The 25,367-nt window shown below is 42.3% G+C and overlaps 2 protein-coding genes across 9 annotated transcripts in view; one reads left to right on the top strand and one right to left on the bottom strand.

Moving 5' to 3' along the window:
- The window catches only part of DOCK4 (dedicator of cytokinesis 4), a 414,714-nt gene extending 394,459 nt beyond the window's left edge, over positions 1-20,255 (bottom strand). For 4 of the 6 annotated variants that reach the window (XM_048836082.2, XM_048836079.2, XM_048836080.2 and 1 more), the window contains exon 1: positions 20,050-20,255. In XM_048836082.2, the coding sequence (XP_048692039.1) occupies positions 20,050-20,086 (37 nt within the window). In that variant the 5' untranslated portion in view covers positions 20,087-20,255. The remainder of the gene's footprint in view (positions 1-20,049) is intronic. The other 2 variants (XM_048836083.2, XM_048836085.2) reach the window with 2 other exon arrangements.
- A 170-nt stretch (positions 20,256-20,425) lies between these two features.
- Positions 20,426-25,367, top strand: part of ZNF277 (zinc finger protein 277) — a 92,411-nt gene continuing 87,469 nt past the window's right edge. Inside the window, exon 1 of one of the 3 annotated variants that reach the window (XR_012666514.1) lies at positions 20,426-20,566. Coding sequence is in view for 2 of the 3 variants with exons in the window: in XM_075124424.1 (XP_074980525.1) it covers positions 20,524-20,566 (43 nt within the window). In the remaining variant the exon portion in view is untranslated. The remainder of the gene's footprint in view (positions 20,567-25,367) is intronic. The other 2 variants (XM_075124424.1, XM_048836089.2) reach the window with 2 other exon arrangements.

Below are 25,367 nucleotides of genomic sequence, written 5' to 3' on the forward strand. Positions count from 1 at the left end.
TATCAAAGTTCCTCTCTTTTCCACATCTGGCTGATCACTTTTTGATGGGCTCAACAGCAGGGAGGATCATCAAATTGAAATCTCAGTATGATAATGGGTTGGAAGCGAGTTCAGCAGTTGAGACTGGTAGAGCAGAAGGGTTGGGATAATACCTGTCAGGGTTGTAGACCAGTTTCCATCATCATTATAATTCTCTCACACACTCACACCTCACCAACCAAAATAAAACGTTTGCCTTCTAAAGGAATTTTAAACGGAGGGCAAAGAGATGCTTTCGAATATATGTGAAACTCCATTTACAATTATTCTAATTAAAAGGAAAGAAAACAGTCTTTTAGGAAGATAAAAAAAATGTGCAATTATGAACTTCTAATCTTAGTTCTAAAATGATATTTTATACTGATATTCAAGATAGCTAGTACTTCAGTAGCTCAAACATTGTGCTGGGTCCAATGTAATTTTTCTTGTTTTATATATGAGTTAAACAGTTTTATGCATTCTTTAAAATATAATCCACAGAAGAGCACAATTCCCCTCATGTCAGGTCTGAGAAAATGGAGTCAAGTACAATTGCGTATCCCAGAGAAAGTTAGGTTTTCCAGCAGTTGTACAGTGTAACTGATATTAACTCAATACAACAAACAAACGTCACTTCTGGACAATAACTCTTGCTCTTCTGAATTGTGTTCTATTATAATTTACCAAGAATTTAGTTGTGGGGCAGCTCTTTTATAATTAAAGTGGCTACTGTTTTACTGTCCTTACAGAATCATTTTGTATAAAACACAAAAATCTTTGAATAATATTCTGTTCATTTAAAAGCCAGGAAGAGATAATTTACAAACATTTCAATAGGAGAGGTTTTGGATTTTTAAAAAGCCTTAAAATTTGTTGTACATGTAAGCACAGGTAAACCACAGAGCCTCTAAAATTAGCCATTGACAGAATTTTTTTTAAAAAAAGGATGCTTTATCTGTACAATAAAAAGTGACAGTATTGCAATATCTTGGTTAACTATTTCAAAAGATATTTAAGTGGGTTTGTTTTTTCATTGGTTTTCTTCTTAAGCAAGATTAAAAAAACAGATACAGACATTTTCTTTCTAACCAGCTAGGATACAGGAGGCATTTCATTTGCCTTGTTTGTTTTTAACTTGGATTCATTTCCCCCTTCTAATATTGATTCCTATTTTGAAGTGGAGTAGAGCAAAGAACACTATGGAACTTTTAGTGTGCCACAGCAGGATTCACATAGACACTTAGTGTGCGGCAGGCCGGTAAAGGACAGATTCACACCCCAGCTTGCCGTCAGCTAAGTGTTTGTGTAGATGAGAATATGCTACACGCAAAAGTGGTCGCTTGGCAATTCAGCTCTGGTGAGACTTTAGGGGCAAAAAAGGTTTTTTCGTTTCCATGTAGTTATGTAATTTGTTTCGCACTATTGAGAAGGTTGATAAAGGCGATGCTTTCATACTAATGATGGTGATGGTTTTCATTATGTGGGCACTTTGTGATCCAAGGACCACTTGGTGCCAACTAGCAGATGGCATAGGTTGCGTATAGAGTTTTACGGGGATCCTGTGGGTCAGATATATACATAATAATTCACTAAAGGGTGGCATCTGAGGTCTCTGCCAAGAGCCAGTAGCCTAATGGTCATCCTAATCATTATGAAATGTATGTAAAGATAATATTTAAGGAATTGTGTGTCTATATTGAAAATCATGTTCTTAGGGCAGATAATCAGCAGCTGACATGTCTCAGACAGGTTCGTTTCAGGCAGGGGGTAACAGGCACTTATCTCCCTGACTGGTCTTTGTGTATCTCACAGTGTAGGCCTCTGAGCCAGATGCAGATTAAGAGACTATGAAATCTAAAAAAAGAAGTATGCAAGAACAACCAACAAGCAGGAAGGCATCCTGTTTATGAATAAAGATAATGAATTGTTCGGATATATCTGAGGATGCAAACAGACATCTTGCATCTTTCACAAAAGAGGCAAGCTGACAGTATGACTTGTCTCATGAGCGGAAGTTCACACGCCAAGCCTGTCTGTAAAAAGCTGGAAAGACATTGGGTGATATTTGCTCTCTAAGGGCTTGTCTACACTACCTGCTGGATCAGCGGGCAGCAGTCGATCCAGCAGGGGTCGATTTATCGCATCTAGTATAGATGCAATAAACCGACCGCTGAGCACTCTCCCATCAACTCCGGTACTCCACCAGAACAAGAAGCGCAAGTGGAATCGACGGGAGAGCATCAGCTGTCGACTTACTGCAGTGAAGAAACCACGGTAAGTAGATCTAAGTACGTTGACTTCAGCTATGCTATTCACATAGCTGAAGTTGTGTATCTTAGATCAACCCCGCACGATAGCGTAGACAAGCCCTCAGACATGAAAGTATATAGTTAAGTAAGTCCAGACTCTAGAATGCACGTTATGATTTTATATGTAACCCTTTGTTTCCAATACTTCTATTTTGCTATCACTTGAACCTCTATGCTTGGTTAAATAAATATATAATTGATTTCACTATAAACATATCTAAGTGTCTGGTAGAGTCAGGGAGCTGACCCACACCAGGCTCACGCATGGCTTCCTCACACTAAGGGCAGATGGTACTCCAAGGAAGTATCACACCCTTGCACAACAGGAGATGGACAGATACCACACAATAATTTAGCAATAGCCTTCACCCAGTAATGATGATTTGAGGCTGCTACTGGCCTAGGTTGGATTTGAACCAAAGATCAAGGGGTGAATACCCCTCTCTCTCCTATTACCTTTTCCCCGAACCATACAGTCGCTCCCTATGCAGTTCCTTACAGAGACCAAGACAGTATTGTTAAACAAGTCTTCATCTGCATACCTCATGCAATCAAGAAAATGTAAATCTGTAGTGTTATTGCTTTAGTGGGGAGGCAATTAATCAAAATCTGATATCTGACTTGTATGCTGCAAATGATCACCTTTTTTATCAGATACACTTTCTACAAAGTGTGTTACATAAAGAGCAGCGAGTCAGTTTTAGGGGTTTTAACATCCTCAACACGTGGCCCTCAGATATTAAATCACAGGCGGGGGAATGAAAAGCCACTAAATCCAAGAGGAAGCAAGGGCATGGCTTCTTCATGCAGGAGGCAATGACGAGATGTGGGTAGATAATCAGCTACTCTAAAGTATCTACTCTCTCCCAAACCTACATGGTTTTAGTAGGAAAGTTAGCACTGATCCAGCTAGCATTATCTTACCTGCTTTTCCCTCACTCTATAATGTGAATCCCCCCAAGAAAGAAAACACACACACACAGAGAATAGGTTAATGCCTGTTTGAATTTTCATCAACATCTCAAAAAGATGTTGCATAATAAGTCTAAAAAAGAAGTTGTGTCAATAAAACAGAAACAGTTCCCTACAAAAATAGCTAGATGTGTCTTACTAGCCCTGTGATTGCAGTGTAATTTGTTGTCTATGTGGCAAGAGAAACAAAAGGGTACTATACACTTCGCCATCATGAGTCATGGCATTTATTTTTAATCAACAAACAAAACAAAACAAACAAACAAACAAGGAAATCTTGATTTCCCCCCAGAAAGAGAAAGATGAACCTTAGCATTTGTTTTGGGGGGAGGAATGTGTTATTTGTTTTCAGAGAAAGGACAAGTTACAAGCGCTAATCACATTGATATTTCATAATAAATACCATACGTCTCCACTCTTCCACAAGGGTTTCGGGCCAGCTTCCACTGTAAATCATGAAACAACCATGAGAATTAAGGATTGTCTAGACTAACACTGTGGTCTAGCAACAGACGAACATACTGAGGAAAAATAGGGGTTATCCTAAGCTCAGTTCCTAGATCTTGGGCCAAGATGGTCTGAAAATGCTGTGGAAGGAATGTATTTAGACAAAGGGATTGAGGGAATTAAAGAAGGGAGTGTCTCATTACAATCTACAAATTCCTTACCAGACAATAAAGTCTCTTGACAGGCTCCAGGAGGATTGCCACAAGCCATCCATGACAGAGAAAGGGCATGGGGTAATTACAAGGGTAGTAGAGGAAGAGTTGAAAATAGGCAGAGAGATCCCTTTCCAGAACTATGGAGGTATTACTGGGCAATAATAATGCCTAGCAAGCTTCACCTTATGAGAAGATGCAATTCTGATGATTCAAGGTTTTTTATAGCTACTGCATACGCCGCAAAAATCAAATTTAATTAGAAAGCAATGGGATAAAACTATGAACTCCAACTTCCATGTTCAAAAGACTAGGACAGCTCATTTAAAAGTACTTCAACTCAGAATACGCTGGTGAAATGTGGACAGCTGAAAGGTGCTGGGAGTATTAAACCCATGCTGCCTTCACTTTGACTTGGCTCTGCCCAATTTATTTGTGTTATTTCTATGAACTCTTGCTATTGCTGACAGGCTGTCAGACCTTTAATGTGGAGATTTATGTCGATATATCTCCACATAACTTATTCTGCATTAAGAGTAAATACAAAACATTTCCATATCATTAAAATTAAACAGATTCACAAGTTTTAATTTTCAAGTTACTTGTCAGCTTGCTATTTTATCAGCCACAGTCTCATTACAGTGAAACCTGTTTTAGCGACCAACAAAAAACAGTTGCTAAATTAGCATTCAAAATAAGAGCTAGGACAGAGTTGTGCTCAGGACATCTGGAGACACTTTGAGGCAGTTTCTTAAGATAGAAGACTGTCTACTAACCCTCATCTCTAGTATAAGTTTCATCCCATTTATAGGAGTGAGGAGCTTATTGCTGTACCTGCTCAAAAAGTGATTTTCTCAGATGTACTTAGCTGAACAGCTTAAGGCTGAGACTACCTCAATCGCGTAGCCACCAAGAAATAACTCCAAGTGCTGTGTGACAAAGTTCCTCCTCTGCCTTGGTGGGTCCTGCACGTATTGGCAGATTTGCTCGCCTCAGAGGTTCATGGCAGCCCGCAGTTTGGCCACTTTCGTGGCTCAAATCTGCCGTTCACTCAGTTAGCCTCATCACTGGCCAGCATGGGGAAAAGAAAGAACAACAATTCCCCGCAGTCTCTGCTGATCCACCTAGTGGATCGGGGAACAGGCCAGAGACCTTCCCCTCTGGTGGAACCCACAGCGCAGTTCAACTCCTCCGGTATCAAGTAGGGAGTTGGGGGGATGGAGGGAACCCGGCCTTCCCTCTACTCCGGGTTCCAGCCCAGGGCCTTGTGGATTGCAGCTGTCTACAGTGGCTCCTTTAACAGCTGCGTGACAGCTAGAACTCCCTGGGCTACTTCCCCCTGGCCTCCTCCCAACGCCTTCTTTATTCTCGCCACAGGACCTTCCGCCTGATGTCTGATGCTTGTACTTCTCAGTCTTCCAGAAGTATGCCTTCTCACTCTCAGTTTCTTGCACCTCTTGCTCCCTCGCACGCACCACAAACTGCAGTGAGCTCCTTTTTAAACCCAGGTGCCCTGATTAGCCTGCCTTAATTGATTCTAGCAGCTTCTTGATTGGCTGCAGGTGTTCTAATCAGCCTGTCTGCCTTAATTGTTTCCAGAAAGTTGCTGATTGTTCCGGAACTTCCCTGTTACCTTACCCAGGGAAAAGGGACCTACTTAACCTGAAGCTAACATATCTGCCCTCTATTACTCTCCTGTAGTCATCTGGCCCGACCCTGTCACAGCTGCAAAAAGATGCATTGGTAGGCAGCACTCAATCCAATGAGTTGTTGCTAAGACTACAATTTAGTCACGGGTATTTTTAGTAAAAGTCACCAATAGGTCACGGGCAATAACCAAGAAGTCATGGCCAGTGACCTGTCTGTGATTTTTACTCAAAATACCCCTAACTCTTACCTGCTGTGCATGTGTCCCGGGGCCCTGCTGCCACTGCTACTCCTGGAGGGGGGGGAGGGAGGTGGCCCATGGTCCTGCCGCTGCTACTCCAGGTAGGGGTGGCCCGTGGCCCTGCCACCACTGCTGCTGCTCTCCTGAGTGGCGGCAGCCTGGGGCGCTGCTGCTGCTCCGAGAGCGCTGTTCCAGAGCAGCGCTGGGACCAGTTGCCTGGGGCCACCGGAGCAGTGGCCGATGCGGCTGTGGAAGTCACGGAGGTCCCAGAAAGTCACAGAATCTGTGACTTCCGTGACCTCCGTGAAAGAGTAGCAGCCTTAGTCATTGCTGCCAGAGGATACATAGGGCACTGTTTTTTCTTTTAGATAAGTTGTAAAATTAAGATCCTGTTCATTTTTGGTCATTAAAGATACTCTAGAACATTGTTTTGTTTCCAACCCACAAGTAGGCATGTTACCCTTGGCGTAACAACTTCTCTTACTGGGTAATTACATTCTGACTATTTACTTTTCTCTGCATGTTCAGACTGATAGGCTATTCTGAATTTCCTGATCCGTTGTACCATATGGTGCTGAAGTGAACTGTGCCAAAGCTTCCATGTTCCACCCAAGAGTTGTTGTATATCAATAATGGGTGATGGAAACCCCCTATCTGTACTTTGTAAAGTGTTTTTGGACTACATACACTGGTTGTGCATTAAAGGGTATTAAATAATTTAATTCATGATATTTTGTATAGGGAGTTAGGAGAACCAAAGACATACACATTAACATTCCAGTTGAGCTCTGTAACTAAAAGCCTATTTAATACATTTAACCAGCAAGTGAGAATTTTTGGTGAAAATGTTAGTTGGCCAGCAATGGGTTCAATGAATTTGCTTTGCTCCTTTACCACTGCTAGTCTCAAACCATGTGACCTTTCCTTATCAACCTCACTCTACCCATCCACGACATTTTCATTGATGAATCCAGACCGTTAGGCATCCCTGATATTGGTGCAGACTGCTGTTCCTGGTCTCTGCAAGCTGCTGAGCTACTACTATATCCCAGTCATTATGCAGGACTATGAGATTACTCAAAAGAGGACAAGAGCATGAATACATATTCATTCAAACTGAAATTCTTCTTAGAAAAAACCCACAGGCTTGCATAATGAATGATGCCAGTGTTCTGAAGTTTAGCTCTATTTTTATTAAGCAAGAGCAGGAAAAAAAACTGGCAATTGTTTAGGAGGGAGTAAAAACATACAAATGAAGATGTAGGCCCAAATTTAACCTCTCTCAGTGACCCTTTGATAGAAGTGAACCAAACATTGCCATTATAAGTTGTTTAGTCCAGGCTTGAAAATTCCACTCAGCTACTCACCAGTAGCAAGTAGGAACCTTTTCCCTGCTGAGTTGAGGGGCCTGTGCCATCAGTTTCGCAGAATGTAAGCTTTCCTTACCCAAACAAAACAAACAAAAAAAAGTTTCTAGCCTTCAGACTTTAAAGGAAGTTTCTGAACATGACCAAATGTAGACAGTCTTCTTGAGTCTGCAGACAGACCAAACTAGGGGCTGTCTATTGCTCATGGCTAAGCCCAAGCAGCAGCAGCAGCAAAACTGACAGCAGTCACATCACCTTTTCCGCTGAGAGGCATGAACAGCAGCAGAGGCCAACACTCTTCACTGAGATTAAGGATCCTAAAAAACAAAGGTTGGCAGGAGCAATGGAGAAGCAGAGCTTTTTCTCCTTGCTACATCTCAGAGGAAGCTTGAGTCTTTGGTGTTTCAAAGAGAGAACTTTCTCCTTTTCCACAGCCAGAAGAGGGGATTGCAGATTTTAACAAATAATTAAGGTGAAGGGTGAAGCAAAAAATGAAGCTTTCAAGCAGAGTCCATGGAGAGCATCTTGAAAAAAAATTCCCAGCAAATGGTTGCAGGGCTGCACTTCTCAACATTATCCTGCCTCTGGACTTAACTGGTGGGTGCCCTTCATTCATATCAGCCTCAGATTAGTAGGTTTAATCGTAATGCTGTTAAATCTCTAGTAAATTTGTCAAGATCTGATTTAGATTCTGTAAAAAACTAGAAATATACCCAGCAAAATCTAAACAATAGTGAGAGAATTTTTAATAGATCCCGAAGCTGCTATGCCTTCAAAGATCAATTTATTTGTACTTGGAAATTGGCACTTATGCTTTACTGAAGATTTACAAGGGACAGACAACAGAAAATAACTCAATTTTTTCATTTTTCTGCATCTTGAACAATGTTGCTTCTCCAGTGGATTGAAATAAATTTTCAAATGATTATTTTCTTAACAAGTGGATATGCAGTCTTAACTACACACCAGATTAATGTAACACAACTGAATAATTTGTCTACCTTTTTCTTTTAATGTAATTTTGAAAAATAAAAAACACTTAAATAAAGAAGTTCACGCCACAAGATTATGAAATTCAATTCCTGAATAATTAAGTGTGCTACATCTCCAGTTACTTTAGTAATTAGAAATGACTAGTCTCCTGAGAATCTAACAATTATGCTAAAAATATTTTACTGTGTATTCAGCTGAGAAAAACTACAGTAAGTCTGTGTGGTCAGCTACTATGCCTTCCCTTATTTAGGTGGGGAGGGAAAGGGTAGGGCAGTCCATTTGTTCAACACAGCTGAATATGTAGAACTATATCTGGCCCCGTAAAAGAGGAATTTTGTTTGCTTTAAAAGTCTTCTGTTGTTCCAGGAGGAAGAAAGGATTTCACAGAGTGATGACATTTTGGCTCTTGTTACAATGATTAATTATTCTCATTTTTTTCTTATTGGGGAAATAAGTGCAGATAGTGAATGGACTCTAATCTGCCTTGCACAGTACAACGTAAGAAGGAAACCACCAACACTTCTATTAATTGTATTTTTTAATGATTCTTACTCTATTTTTGTCTGGGAAATTTTACAAATTTGACAAAAAAAATTGTATAAAATAACTGAAGAATGATTCAAAAGTTTCTAACATCACTAATAGTGAATAATGTGTTTTCCCTAATTTATTAGCCTTATTAATAGAGGTTCAGTGAATTAAATGCAGTACATAACATGCCCATGAATTTCAAGTTTCTGCTACACTACCAAACTCAGTAGTTACTCTTTAGTTTGCTGTCAGAAACTAGAAATACAAAAATAAAACCAGTGTCATTTACACAAATAAAATAAATGGAGCAATTTGAACTTCCAGTTAGCAAAGAGGACTGCAAATCAAACTCTTTAACCTCTCTGTGCTAGCAGAAGTGCCCATTGCTCAGAATGGGTGTTAACAATGGATGCAGTTGGCCATGGCTGGCTGCAAATGTAGGTGAGGACAAGGCATGAGCAGCACCATTTCAGAAATCATGGGTAAACCTTGTTGAGCTGCATGCATTATTACTAGAAAGCAGGTACATTTTTATTTGCAGGTAGGGTCCTTGAAAGAAAAATGATCATTGTTAATTAGCATTATTCCTTATAACAGTCACCCTTATCACCTGTAAAAATGTATAGTTACAGCTTACATACATACATCTGTGGACAGTTTAGTTTAATGGGATGAATTGGAGAGCAGGTTATTGCTCATGAAATCCGAGATAACATTAGGAACTACACAGATTGACAGTATAAAAGAGAAGTTACTTCATCCAAAAATAGGAAGTTATTACAATGGGGAATTCATATCATTGTCTTTACAGAGGACTCATTTTAAAAAAATCCTCTTTTTATTAAACTGTACTGTTATCCATTCAAACATTAACAATATTTTAACACAATAAAATATAACTATTCAACAAATGTCATAGTCTATATCATGTTATAAGAGAAACCAGTTGATTTTCATTACTGTTTGTATAATACAAAGCAGTTTCTGTTGTGTTCTGAAGAGAGTCTGGGTTGAGGCAGTTGTCTTTCATATAGCTCATGTAAGGACATTGATTAGTTTATACTCAGTACTACAGCCTCTTGTGTGATAAACACTTATTTTCCGGAGAGAAAGTGTCTTGTATATTCTCTGCTCATTACCCCTACCTGAGTGGAATAAAGTACAGACTACTTTTTTTCTTTTTTTCTTTTTTTTTTTTGGGCAAGGCTAACCTATGTTTGAGTAAAAGATGTTAGATACATTTTAACCCTACCAACAGCGATACCAGGAGCTGTTTCTGGGTTTACTCCTTCAGCAGGTGGGGCTCAGCTCCAGTTGTTAGTTTATATGAGGTTGTGTGAGTTCAACACAAATTATTAAAGAAGAATGGTTTTCTTTCCTATTTTCTGCTCCCTAGAACACAGACCAATCACACATTTAAAAAGAAAGCTGCTCATACCGAATACTTTCTTCTTTCTCGCTATTGTTTCCAGTGTTTAATGGAACACTACAATCACTGGCTCAGTTAGATAAAAAAACATCAAACACAGACAAGCTGTGACAGCATCATCAAAATAAAGCACCTGAAAAGGCACTCGAGTCCATTTCTCACGTACCCTTTCCTCCTCTGCTGGGGAAAAAGATGGGGACAGGCAAGCTTATCACTTATGCATTAACTTTCATGAGATCAACCACTTAAACCCCCAAACACTGAAAAGACACATTTCAGGAGAGTGGGTTTGGGGGTGGGGGGGTGAGAAAACCTGGATTTGTGCTGGAAATGGCCCATCTTGATTATCATACACATTGTAAGGAGAGTGAACACTTTAGATAAGCTATTACCAGCAGGAGAGTGGGGTGGGGGGAGGTATTTTTTCATGCTTTGTGTGTATAAAAGATCTTCTACACTTTCCACAGTATGCATCCGATGAAGCTGTAGCTCACGAAAGCTTATGCTCAAATAAATTGGTTAGTCGCTAAGGTGCCTCAAGTACTCCTTTTCTTTTTGAAAAGACACAGATACTTGATCTAGTCAATTTTTAAAGGGAGTTAGAAATAAGTTTAAGTACTATACCTTCCTCCATGCACTCCTGTCCGTTTTTGTGATTTTACAATCACATTTCCCTACCTACTGTTTGTTCCCCTTATTGTTGCTGTGTGAAAAAACACTAACTCAGTGCACACATCAGAGCACAAAAGTAAACAGATATTTTCCCCTCTACTCATTTACAGGTAACAATCTTAGCTGTTACATGAAACAAAGCAGGTAACAATTTTCAGACAGAAGTGTGATCTTTAAAGCGGACAGTGTTCCTCAACAACTGCAACAGAAGGAGGAACACAAACATGCAGTCAGCTTCAGCAGCTATTTTTCCTGACCCAGTCCAGGTGGTTTGTAGTAGAGTAAGAGCTCCTTCAAGAGCATAGTTCTGCCTCTATTTCCATAGCAGCAATGATCACTTTCACTGCATAAATCATATTTTACATGGCCTCATTTTCTCATCAAGAAAAAACTGTTTACAAATTACAGGATCTAATGGTACCTTTCCTTGTCCCTGATGCTAGGCACTTAACAGACTAATATTTGTAGCTTCCAAATCCTTGGACAGACTCCTCTGCAACACCTGGAAGTAGGATCAGCACGGTCTACAAGTGAAGAGTTTCAGGTGGCCAAGATCCTAGAAACATCAGATCTCTGCCTTCTCCTTCATTTGGAGAACTATAATTATTATGGAGAAACCCTATTTTCATGGAGCTTTAACTAGTTTAGCCCCTTCAATCTTTTTCACTTAGAGATCTGAAACGGTACCAGCTTGACATCCAAAGATCCGACACAGGTGTCAGGTCAGTGTGGCACTCCTTGGAGCTTTCATTCTCCATACACCATCCACATGTCTTTCAGTTGTTAATTGTGCGTAGTTTCTGCCAACATCTATGTTTCCTAATATGTTTCTCTAGGAAAGAGACTATTGGCAAAGATGCTTCCAAGCTGCTTGTGACCAAGGGGATAAAACATGATAAAACTAGGGACTGAGTTGTACGGTTTTTATGTGGTTAATACTGCTACTGTCACCAATGTGAGAAACCAAAAGACATGAGTTGTCTAGAAGGAGAATAATTTCTCCAAAATGTGAAGATTTTTGATACCTGGGAATGCGGGAGGCAGAAATCACATGAAGGCAGCCCCAGCAAAGTGAAGAAGAGCATATAGATAGAATGCTTTATTTAAAAAGCCAAAACAAATAAACCTTTCACTGATGCAGTCACATGCAAAGATAACTTGTTAACAGTCACAAGAGAACACAATAAGAACTCCCAGACCAACAGAAAGGGAAACAAGTCCCTCCCAGTTCAATCCTTCGCCACAGCAGAAGCCTGAACAAACAGACAGGCCTTGTAATGAACCCAAATGATCAAAATGTTCTGGCTGTCAGACCCAGGGGGAGAAAGGGAAGAAAATTCCAGAGTTGAATTTCCACTGAAAATACCTTGTCGTCCACTGCTCAAATCTAAGGATTGTCGGCTCAAGCGTTCCAGCTGATCTTACCTGTCAGACTGTCTCTTTCCTGAGTTCTCCCTAAGATACACAAGCACCCAAATCATGAAAGGCTTTATAGACCAAAACAAACATTGAATTATAGTAAGAAATAAGTTGGAAGTCAGTGCTGTAGCTGGAACATGGGAGATATATGTTCTTTGCATGAAATACCAGATAGACAAAGACATGGATATCATGGTGAGAGCCACATCTAATTAAGAGAGTTCACACCCTATTAGTCAGAAAAGGTGGGAGGAAATAATTGTAGCCACACCTGCTATTTGAACATCCAGAATTCAACAGGACCTAGTAACAGAAAAGTAAGCATAATTTCAAGAAGGGAGTTATCGCTTCTGCCACTGCCTTGGGTTATGTAACCCAGCATTGCCTCACTCATATTTGGATTAAGCTTTAACCCGTTAGTTCCCATCCACGCCTGGGCACTGGAAAGTTCAGCACTGGCACCGACCAGATTCTATGAAACAGACAGAGGTTAATGTCTTCAGTGTACCTTTGGCACTGCAGACAAAACATTCTCATGATCTCCCTTTGTAGCTTCCCACATACCATGAACAGAAGAGATGACAGAAGAGAACTCTGCGACACCCCACATGAGATGCTTCAAGGCTGCAACTCTTTCACGGAGGTCACAGAAGTCACAGATTCCATGACTTTCCAGGACCTCTGTGACTTCCGCAGCTACAGCGGCTGGTGTGGCTGACCCCAAGGCCACCCCAGCAGCTGCTCCGACAGTCCCAGGCAACCGGTCTCGGGCGCTGCCCCAGAGCAGTGGTCAGGGAGCAGGAGCAATGCCCCAGGCCACCCCCACCCAGAGGAGGAGCAGCATCAGCGGTGGCAGGGCCCCGGTACGCCTCCGCCCCCCCGGAGCAGTAGCGGCGGCTCCCGGGACATCCTTCACCCCCAGGAGCAGCAGCGTCCGCTGGAACACACCCTCTCCCCCTCACCCCCTCATCAGCAGGTAAGATTTAGTTAGGGGTATTTTTAGTAAAAGTCACAGACAGATCACTGGCCATGACTTTTTGGTTATTGCCCATGACCCGTCCGTGACTTTTACTAAAAATACCTGTGACTAAATCGTAGCCTTACTGATGAGCTATCACCCAATACTATTCTCTGGGTTGTTTTGTCACAGACACTTCGGGGTCAAGAGCAGGGCCAGATTAATGCATAGGCAACCTAGACACCTCTGGCTGGTCTGGCTCAACTACTGCTACAGGAGCCAACCCCACAGTAGCGCTACTTGTCCCACTGTGCACTCAGGTTTGGCCAACCAGCCTGGTGTCATGACAGAGTGGCAGGGCCAAAACTGAGTGAATGGCATTGTGACCCCCATGCACCAGGTTGCAATGCCACTCCCTCAGTTTTGGCCCCAACGCCCTAACCCTTGTCATGACAGAGGATGGGCGGAGCCAAACCCAGACGGGCAGAGGGCGGGCCGGGCTTTTCCTCCTCATCACTGCTGTGCGGCCAGCACCTGCACGAGTACCTCAGCCAGAGCTTTGGACGAGGAACTGCAAGGAGTGCCTGCACGAGGGAGCTGGTCAGGAGACGGGAGCCAGGGTTTGCCTAGGGCCCAGCGATCTGTTAATCTGGGTCTCATCAACAGTATTGAAGGCTGCTAAGCAACTCCAGAATCAGCACAGGTACCTAAGGTGAGATTTTCCAAAGATGACTTTGATATTTAGCAACACAACTTCTATCATTTCAATGGGAGTTGTGTGGCTAAATCTCCTAGCCAGCTCTGAAAATCTCAACCCTGATCTTTGTCCTTCACCAATATCATTGGTTGAATATGTTCTGAGCTGAAAAGTTTATTTAAACTTGGATCAGTAAAAAATGGTTTTAAATACAGAAAGTTATGGGTTAAACTTAAGTCTGACAGAGCATGGGTGCTGTATGAATAATCCACTGGGCAACAGCTCTTTAGAAAATCCTGATGGAGCCCAACAAATGAAGTGACATTAAGTAAGATGAAAATATTTTAAAAATGTAAAATTATTGAGTTATGGACATATCTGAAATTTGAAATACACCTGGATATAAGAATGCGGAATTCTGGTCATTGGTTTTATTTGTACACTGCCTTTGTTGTGTTAATTCTTTCATGATACACTGAATGGTAGTTCAGTTCTCAGTTTTGCCATGGCCATACTATGTGATTTTCAACAAGTCACTTAACCCCCTCAGTTCCTCCCTTTATAAATGGAGACATTCACCCTTTGCACACTTTGTGAAGCACTGTGATTTATGGCTCAACAGCACAATATAAATGCCAAGTCCCTTTGGACTTATGTTATCTGTATGAGTTTAAAAAGTGCACCGTGCTATATCGAATGACGGCACTGTCTGGGTGAGCATGCTACTTGTAAGCGACACACTGTGTTTAGCTATTCTTAATTTTTCTCCAACTCTCCCTTCCTCTCTCACGCATGCCCCATAACTCCCCAGGCTAATATCAGCATTCAGTGACTAAATCAATATAAAATGATCATGTTCTAGAAAATGTAAGTATATTCTCAGATACAGAATTTATCAAACTAAAATGTTGACAGATCTGGCATTGTGCAGTATGTGGAATTATTTCTGGGGGGAGGAGTAAATCTATTATTTATATTTTAACTACTCATTTAGCAATCAACTGAACTTCCTTTCTCCTCTTTAAGCAGCATGTACAGAATAAGCAGTGCATTTTCTTTAGTACAATTACAGGTCTCAGGTTTGCACCAAGCAGTAAGAATTGGCTTTGAAAGATGTGCCTACTCACTGATCTATTGTGTGCGAAATAGCCATAGCTATATAGCAGGGATCAGCAACCTTTGGCACGCGGCCCATCAGGGAAATCCACTGATGGACCAGGACGGTTTGTTTACTGTTAGGATATAGATATTTAGGCCTGTCTGTAAAGGCCTATATTCTAATCTAGGTATATTCTTATCACTTAGCTAGTTATAGAGGTATGAAAGAAAGAATCAAAATCACTGTCTGCCGGTGTAAGGGTCTTCTCTTACTGTGACAGTGTGAGGCTCTGTTCTAAGGCTAAGATCTTTGGCTAAGCAGCAGAGGCAGCCATAAGCTGGGAAGCGAACTGGCATGCTGTTCTGAGAGGAGATGCGGTCCACCTATCAAAGAAGGAACAGAGTATCTTTAATACAGCGTGGCTAACCTGGAGAGATGGACTTTAAGATTCGATAGGGGCAGGAGATAAAAGCCCCACACATCATTACATTCCAAACTAGTCACATTGAAATAAGGTGCTATTGGGAACACAATCCTGTCCTGATAATGCCTATCACCTCCAGAGAAAGGGAAGTGCCTAGAAGATGTAAAAGGAAATTTAGTTTGATAGTATCCTGTCTGGCAAGAACTCACTTATCAATAGCTAGGATGTGAAATCCTCATTTCTGTGTTGTTCTATCACTGTAGTCCCCATTTCCCTATTCTTTGTCTGCATAATCACTGTCTGGTTCTGTGATTGTTTCTGTCTGCTGTATAATGAATTTTGCTGGGTGTAAACTAATTAAGGTGGTGGGATATAATTGGTTAAATAATCATGTTACAATGTGTTAGGATTGGTTAGTTACATTTCAGGAAAATGATTGGTTAAGGTATAGCTAAGCAAAACTCAAGTTTTACTATATAGTCTGCAGTCAATCAGGAAGGGTGGGGATTGGGAATCATGTTTTGATAAGGGGGGGAAGTGGGAACAGGGACACAGGTAAGGCTCTGTGGTGGCAGAGCTGGGAAGCGGGACACTAAGGAAGGAAACTGGAATCATGCTTGCTTGAAGTTCACCCCAATAAACATTGAATTGTTTGCACCTTTGGACTTCGGCTATTGTTGCTCTCTGTTCATGCAAGAAGGACCAGGGAAGTAAGCGGGTGAAGGATTAAGCCCCCTAACATGGCGTCCGCAGGTTTGGCCAATCACAGCTCCCACTGGCCGCGGTTCGCCGTACCAGGTCAATGGGGGCTGCGGGAAGCAGTGGGGGTGAGGGATGTGATGGCTGCCACTTCCCACAGCCCCCATTGGCCTGGAACGGCGAACCGCGACCAGTGGGAGCTGCGATCAGCCAAACCTGCGGACACTGCAAGTAAACAAACCGTCCGGGTCCGCCAGCAGATTTCCCTGACGGGCCGCGTGCCAAAGGTTGCCGATCCCTGCTGTATAGTCTTGATCAAACCATTTCTGATACTTCTACAGCCGATTATACAGTGTAGTTCACGAAAGTCCAATGGGATCCAACTCTATTTGTGATTTGTGTAAGATGTTTACCAGATGCGTCTACCACTTTCAGATATACTCACAAAAATTCCGAAGTTGCACCTCTCCTACCCTCTCTTCAGACTAGGCTTTAAGTGTTATTTGTAACTGGACAATGTTCTTTTGAGTATTGTTATCAGTTTGACACAGCAGCATGAGAAAACAGAAAAGAGTTTCCCCTCCCTAAACAAGAAAGAAAGGAACTTCTTGAATGAAAAATATACTGCATAGAACTTCATCAACAGCATCCTGGAGGACACCATATTGCAGATTCCACATGAAGGCAGAACATGAGAAAGATAAAACTGCCCCATACCAAACTGGGAGTAAACCTTAAGACAGTTTCCAACTCATAGCAGAAGATTAAGATTTTCTGCAAGTTTATATCTAGTAAACCTTGGTGCAAAGGTTCTATCACTCATAACTAACATGCTACTAACCAAGTCAGTATGCAGTACCCATTATGAGTTGAATTGAGAGTAAAGCAACCTGGTCAGTGAAAAGGAATCAAAAAGAATTCTCTGCAGCTAGCTGGCAGTAGTTTCATAAACATAGAAGATGGGGAAGATTGTGTTACTCATGTATAAAATACTCCTTACAGTGAGAGTCAGCCAGGCTATGCGAGTGAGCAACAGCCACCTGGTTACCAGCAGTCCCTCATTGCAACTAGGTGGCTGTTGCTTGGTTATTCATCCATTTTGGTATGCCACAGTAGAGGCATGGATCACACAGCATGTGCTGCAAAATTCAGATTGAAAATGCAGATGAGATTTGACATTGATCTGAGCCCTGCGCACTCATACAAAGGATACATATGTTTGGTACAACTAATCAGGATTCTCAAGGGGATTTTATAATGTACCCATTTTACCAAGGCAGTTTAGTATGCCAAAGTAACATAGAATAACTGTTCAGAAATACACCATTTCCTGTGATCAGAAAAGGAATAGTTTAAACAAGTCTTTGAGATAGGATATTCGATTTTGAATATATAAAAATCATCTTCCTAAGAAGCTTCAGGTAATACACATAGGAGGATATTATACTATTTTACCCTATACCACCTCATCACTGTGTGTTGCAATTGCGGTTTAAGTACAAAAATTTGTCTCAGAGTGTTGTTCTTGCAAGGATAAAGATTATATAATGTAGACTGTAAAATACTGTTCCCAAAGCAAGTGAAATGATTTCTGAGTTAATATTTCAGCAGTTTGTAATGATGATGCACGAACTGGATGAGGAGTATTTTGGATGGATTTTTGGAGGCAAGTGAAAAAGAAACATAGAACTGGTCATTACATATAAGCAGCAAAGGAAGCTTGAAGATCTTTATATTTGTTCTTGAGTCATCCAAAGGGGGTGGGGGAAATGGAACACTTACTGAGATTACAAAGATACTTCTCCAGCAGTCATAAGATTTCTGCAAACACTGGCATTCACAACTAGATGCTCTTGGTTAAGTACTCAATCAAGACTTACTAGCACAGAAAAATGTGACTGAAGGATACTAGTTAATTGTTCAGCAGCCACAGGCTAATTATTCAAGTAACGGGGGGAATGATTTTGTTTTGAGTTTTATCGGTGGGGGGAGTAGATAAAAAAGCAGATTACTAACAATCATTTTTTCAGATTGTAAACAACAAAAAGAAAGATATGCTTCAGCTGTGCAATATTCTCCTTCACTCAACAACAAAAAATGAGGGGAGTGCTGCAGCTTGAAATACTTGACTGGTAATATCCTACATGCCATTCCAGGAAATCCCAGAGTGGATTTTAAGCCTCTGCCCATCCTCATAAAGAAAGCGGACTGGAGGACTAATCGATATCTAGCAACCCAGCTGTGACCTGGCACATAAAGAACTCAAGAAAATAAATTATAGAGATCATCAGTGGGATTTAACATTTGGAAGACAGCAACATCTGGGATCAACTCCAAATGGAACATAGTCACACTGAATGAGTCTTGGCTCCTGTACTAATTGTTAAACAGAGCGACATTACGCACACACAAAGACAAAGTCTTTACGTTCCTCGTGGATTTTCCATAACATACACAACTCAATGTACAAATATAACCTGGATATACAGACAGTTTCTTGCAATGCCAATGATCTGCGAAGGAACTCGATTACATTTGTGTGAAATGGTAGCTATTGTCCGGGACGAGTCACCAAAGCCGATCAAGTATTAGTGGTTTTAATAGATGGTGTCAAAAACTACAATGAGTCTTTTTAATCACTTCATAAGTCAGTTTAATGGGCTCCAGAGTCCTGCCCTCAGGCGGAGCTGAACAAATAATAACCGAGTGCAAATGACTTCCACGAATGTCACTTTGTTTTGTTTTTACTAAAAAAAAAAACACACACACACACAAACAAAAAATCCCAAACCCCACACACCATATGAAAATAAAATAGATTTTTTTTCAACATTTATACAGTAAGCTTTTTTTTTTTTAATAAAAAGTGTTATAGATACGATAGTGGGTTATTTCCCTATCAAATTGCTAGGATTTGAAAATTGTTTTATTGTTGTTAGGACTGTTTATATAGCTGGCAGAAAATCTTATCCCTTCCAAAAAGTATCAGGGTGATCAGGCTGAATTCAATAGTTGAAAAGGAAAATATGCGTTTTAAGTATGCAACTAAGAGGAGGGGGCAGAGAGAAAGAGGAGGAAACGTTCCCTATTCTGTAACTGGGGCCGAGGTAAAAAAAAGAGATGAGAAAACCCAGATTCATCAGTCAAATATCTAACGTCCTTTGTTGTTCACCTTTCGAATAGGACGATGCTACGCTGTCTCTCCTCCTCACAAACAGGATCCTGAACTTCAAAAACTGAAGCACATTTCCCTGCCTCTGTGTAATCCAGACCTTTATAAACTCAATTTCACAGCCAAACAAAACGTTAGCATAGGAAGTAAACTACTGTCCTGATTAAACACTGTACACACACACACACACACAAACAAAAACACATACAACTGCGGACTGGTGCCTGTCTCGAAAGATGGCAGTAGCTTAAACTGAGCGTGCCCGTTAAGCAGAATACCCATTTTTAAACAACTGTGTGGTTTTCTCTCCCCCTCTCCTCCCTCCGGTGTTGAGGCTAGTGGGAAGAGGAGTCTCCCGGCGGGACTGTTTTACTGAGATGCTATTCAATCCTCACAGACTCTTTGCAGAGGTGATCAGGCTTTACGGAGACTTATGCTTTCCAACTGTTTTTTGTTCATAACACAACCCCCCCCCCCCCCCACACACACACACACATTTTCAATCTCTGCAGCTATTCGTTGCACGGGGGGGCGGGGGGGGAGGAAAGGGGTGTGATGACAGGAATCCATTCCCTCCCTCCCCACCTGACACTTGAACCAGCAGCGTCCGCTCGCAAACTCCTCGGACAGCGGCAGAACCACAGGCATGCCCCCACCCGGGCGGTTCGGGGCGGGTTCCAGTCTTATCGCCACCTGGACCAGCCCCACCACGGCAAGGCACCAGTGCCAGCGGCCCCACTCACCCACGCCGTATTTCTCGTGCTCTGTAGGGATCCACATGCTCACAGCGTGGTTCTGTCCCTCGGCGAACAATGAGAGCGGCAGCGCCCAGCCAACCCCTCTGCCCAGCGCCGCCGCCGCCGCTGCCGCTGCTCGGCGGGGCTCAGCCGCGCTGCTCGGGCTCCAGCCGAGAAGTCATTGTTGTGATTGACTCAGCCCCGCTCCCCCGCCGGCCACTCACAGCGGCCGCCCGCCTCCCCTGCCCCGCTGCTTGCCGGGAAGCGTAGTTTCCCCGCGGAGTACAGCGGCAGGGGGGCGGGGCTCTACCATAGCCCTGCCCCCTTCTAGCGCCCGCTTCCTTAGAGCCGGGAAACTGCAAGTCCTGATGAGCTCCGCGTTCTGGAGGTGGGGCTGGAGCCCTCAAGGCTCTTTCCTATTGGTTTAGGCGCCGTTCCAATGCGTGCACGTCACTCTTGGGTCCATCTGCGAACCGTGGCATGGCAGCTTCCTCAGGCGTCGGCGCCGCGGCCGACAGAGGCGGTGAGTATGGTGCGCTCCTGAGTGTCGGGTCGGGACCCCTTCTCCTGTTCAAGCGCCCTGTCCCTTCTACTGAGTCTAGGTGCTTACAGGGAAAGCGTGAGTGGGACTGCAGCAGACCTTTGTTGGGGGTCCCTGGGCCAAGTTAGACCTGATCTCTGTCCCAGAGCTTTATCATCATTACTTATTAATGGTATCGGGGGTAGCCGTGTTAGTCTGTATCTACAAAACCAACAAGGAGTCCGGTGGCACCTTAAAGACTAACAGATTTATTTGGGATAAGCTTTCGCGGGTAAAAAACACTTCTTTACCCACGAAAGCTTATGCCCAAATAAATCTGTTAGTCTTTAAGGTGCTACCAGGCTCCTTGTTGTACTTATTATTTCTTCATCACAACATGTTGTAAAGGTAGGTAAGCAAAGAATATGAAAACAGCTGCAGTCTGTAGCACAACTGGCAATATGCTGTTCAGAAAGCATGCCAGAGAATGGATGCTTAAATGAAAAGTACAGAAAAAAAAATAATTTCTAATGCTACAACAGGTAATGTGCATAGAAACCCTGCCAATGTTGATCTTGCTAACTATATATTTAAGAAAACACACTATGAAAGGTTGATGCTAACAGAGTGAGAAATCAGTTCGGTCAGAGCAGGCAGCTTTTAACTCATGTAGTAGAACATTCTATCTTTGTGGCTTTTAAACTTACAGGTACCATTGGCAAGCTTATCCTCCACCTATCACAGCACATATATAGCTTGCCTAAACACAAAAGCTATATCACATTATATATACTGGTAGTTAAGGCGATGCATTCCTCTTTCCCCCCTACACAAACCCAACCCCTAGTATGGATGCACTTGTATTGGTTAAAAGGTGCATTATATCAGTATAGTTATTACTGCAAAGGAAGGGGAATAAGCTGTACTGCTATAAGGCCCCTTTATACTGGTATAACTGCATCCACACTAGGTGTTGTACCAATATAACAATTTGAGTGGGGGAAAAAACATACCCCTAACCAAAGTAGTTATATTGTTACCAAAACTGCATGTAGACCAGGCCTAAAAGCCAGACAGCACTCTGGTAAAAGGAGAGTTAGCCTGAAATCTCTGGTGTGGAAGAGGTCTAAAGCCACTTACCGTACTGCAGAGTAAGTTTGTTCCCACTGGGGTTCGGAGATCTAACCTAGATTTTTTTTCAATTTATTGTAAGTTATTTTCTCATGGTGAAGTCAAAGTACCCTAGCTCCTCCAATGAAGAGTTGTTTTGTTTTTAACAGCAATGCTTTGTGTTCAGGACTTTCAGTCTTTCTTCACATCCTCTTAACAGCAGATGCACTGCAGTTTGTCTTTCTCAAACATTCATAGGTATCACTGAAAATGGCTGCTTCTGCCCAGTATAGAAAGCCTGAGAACTGTGACAGGACCCAACTGCACCTTTGACTCCTCCTGGTCTCTTTGAGTGTGTCCCTACCTCCCCTAAGGTCTCAGGCCTTCAGCCATTACCTTTCTTGGAGTGGAATCACACAGTTCTCCCACTCTCAGATTGGGCCTAGGGCAGCAGTCACCTGCTATTCACTGTGGTTTCCTCAGAAAGTCTGATTTAGACTCAGATCTTGCCATTCTGTTCCTTCAATCCCAGCTGACTTTTCACCACCTTTGACTCATTCCTGAAACCCTCCCCACATCCTGCCACTACTTCTCTCTCAGCATAATATCTTGCTGATTTCTTTCAAGAGAAGATTGTCAAGATGAACATAAGAATGGCCATACTGGATCAGACCAAAGATCCATCTAGCCCAGTATCCTGTCTTCCGACAGTAGCCAATGCCAGGTGCCTTTGAGGGAATGAACAGAACAGATAATCAAGTGATCCTTTCCTTGTCGCTGATTCCCAGCTTCTGACAAACAGAGGTTAGGGACACCCATCCTGGCTAATAGCCATTGATGCACCTATCCTCCAGGAATTCATCTAGTTCTTTTTGAACCCTATTATAGTCTTGGCCTTCTCAAAATCCCTTGGCAAAGAGGTCCAGAGGTTGACTGTGCTTTGTGTGAGGAAATACTTCCTTTTGTTTGTTTTAAACCTGCAGCCTGTTAATTTCATTTGGTGACCTTTAGTTCTTGTGTTATGAGGAGGAGTAAATAACACTTCCTTATTTACTTTCTTCATGCCAGTCATGATTTGATAGACCTTATTCCCCCCTTAGTTGTCTCTTTTCCAAGCTGAAAAGTTCTAGTTTTATTAATCTCTCCTCGTACAGAAGCTTCCATACCCCTAGTAATTTTTGTAACCCTTTTCTGAACCTTTTCCAATTCCAGTATATCTTTTTTTTGAGATGGGGTGACCACATCCTGAATATTGCATGCAGATGTGGGCGTACCATGGATTTATACAGTGGCAATATGATATTTTCTGTCTTATTATCTATCCCTTTCTTAATGATTCCCAACATTCTGTTCATATTCTGTTGACTGCTGCTGCACGTTGAGTGGATGTTTTCAGAGAACTATCCACAATGATGCCAAGATCTCTTTCTTGAGTGGTAACAGCTAATTTAGAACACATCGTTTTATATGTGTAGTTGGGATTATGGTTTCCAATGTGCAGTATGTTGGATTTATCAACATTGAATTTCATCTCTCATTTTCTTGCCCAGTCACCTAGTTTTGAGAGATCCTTTTGTAGCTCTTTGCAGTCTGCCTGGGACTTAACTATCTTGAGTAGTTTTGTATCATCTGCAAATTTTGCCATCTCCCTGTTTATCTCTTTTTCCAGATCATTTATGAATATGTTGAAAAGGACTGGGCCCAGTACAGACCCCTGGGGGACACCACTATTTACCTCTCTCCATTCTGAAAACTGACCATTTATTTCTACCCTTTGTTTCCTGTCTTTTAACTGGTTACCAATTCACGAGAGGACCTTCGTGACAGCTTGTGACATGACCTTCCCTCTCCCCTCGACTCTCCTTCCTTGCTTGCTTTTTTTTCCCTCCCATCCCAACTCTGTCCTCCTCCATGGTCACAGATGCAAAAGTTTCCAATCTGTTCTCCTGTTCTAACCCCTCTTCTTCGCCCAGTAACCCCATTTCATCTCCTGATCTCCTTTGAACCCATTCTCATCCCCTCCCTTACTTTTCTTGTTAACCTCTCCTCTGACTCTTCCTCTCACAATACAAACATGCTTTAGTATCACCCATCTTTAAAGAACCCACCATTGACCCCACTTGCCTCTTCAGCTACCACTTCATCTCCCTTTCATTTCTAAACTCATTGAACATGCTGTTTATAATTGCTGTCTGGAGCTTCTCTACTCCACTTCCATCCTGCAACATCTCCAATCTAACTTCTATCCCTTGCTCTCAACTAAGAACTCAACATTCACACTGAAGTCACTAATGATCTCCTCTTAGCCAAATCTGAGAATCAGTCAGAGGCTGGGCACTCCAGAAGGAAGCTCTGAGGACTCCAGCGTTGGAATGTATCTATTGTTAACCTGTAAAGAGAGAGCAGGGCCTGCAGAAGCCTAGAAGCAACTGTTTGTGTTGCCAAAGGCTGGTGGATTTGGGGCATTTCCGCCCAGTATAGCACAGACAAGACTTCCTCATGCTAAGGGCAGTTGGTAGCGAGGTGTCTCTCAACCCTGGGTACTCCCAAGAAGCATCACACCATGATTCATACAAAAGACTTGACTCTACTGCCACTGCTTATCATTCTGACCAATATTGTCTCATTGTTTCCTTGTATTCCCTTGTCAGTCTATCTATATCTGTCTCTTGTCTAAAGTCTTGTATTTATCCTCTGCCCTAAGGGGCTTACAGTCTATCTTTTTTTCTTCAGGGTTTGTGATCGTGCTAATCATGACTCTAGCATAGTGGGGTCCTGAGCCAGGATTAGGGCTCATAGGTGCTATGATAACACAAATAAAAATATACTGAGATTGGTAACTGGTAACCAAACTGCCTTCTGAAAGCAAACTATTTATATAGAACCAATTGACTTGAGAAAACAGATCTTAAAAAGAATAAACTAAACTGTCCACATGCTTGCCTTTCCTAAGGCTTACTATTCCCTGGATCCAGGGAAAGCTCCAACTCGTTCAGGCTCCTCTGCAGACTGTCAACCTGTCCTCCTGACAGTTGACACCTCCCTTCTCTCCTGAGAAGGGCTTTTTATCTGTTTAATGTTCTTTTGATCTTTTCATTCCAAGCACTGGCAGAACAGCTGTGTCACTTTGTTGGAGACAGGATATAGAATGCTCAAAGCTAATAGCTTCCCACGCTTTCTTTCAAGTGTGTGCCTGAATGTTCTTATCTGGGATCACTGTGTTACATTCCTGTTTGTTCTTCCAGTAGCCCCCTTTTTCTCTATTCTTTTCCCACAAATCCTTTCATTCTACTTATCCCGATCTCTTACCTTCCCTGATGCCCTTTATTCTTTCCTCTCTCTCCTCCCCCAGTACTTTCCTCTTATGCCCCTTTTAAAACAAAACTGCTACACTCTCTCCTCCCTCAGCTGTCCCACCTGGGTTCCACATCTCCTCTCTATTTCCTCCCTTCATACACACTTTCTGCCACTCCATGTTCCCACTTTGCTCTTCCTCCCTCACCTCCTCCTCCCCCTCCCGCACACACACATCTTCTGCCACTTCCAGTTCCTATGTATCTCCCCACCATGGGCGGCGCATGACTCCTGCATTTGGGGAGGTTGGGTGAAAGTGCCAGAAGCTCCCTAGAAGTTATGGGAGAGGGGAAGGCTCAGGTGCAGGCAGAGCAGGATTAGGGGGACAGACGGGTAATAG

This window comes from Caretta caretta, chromosome 1 (assembly GCF_965140235.1).
Source record: "Caretta caretta isolate rCarCar2 chromosome 1, rCarCar1.hap1, whole genome shotgun sequence".
Taxonomy (NCBI): Eukaryota; Metazoa; Chordata; order Testudines; family Cheloniidae; genus Caretta; species Caretta caretta.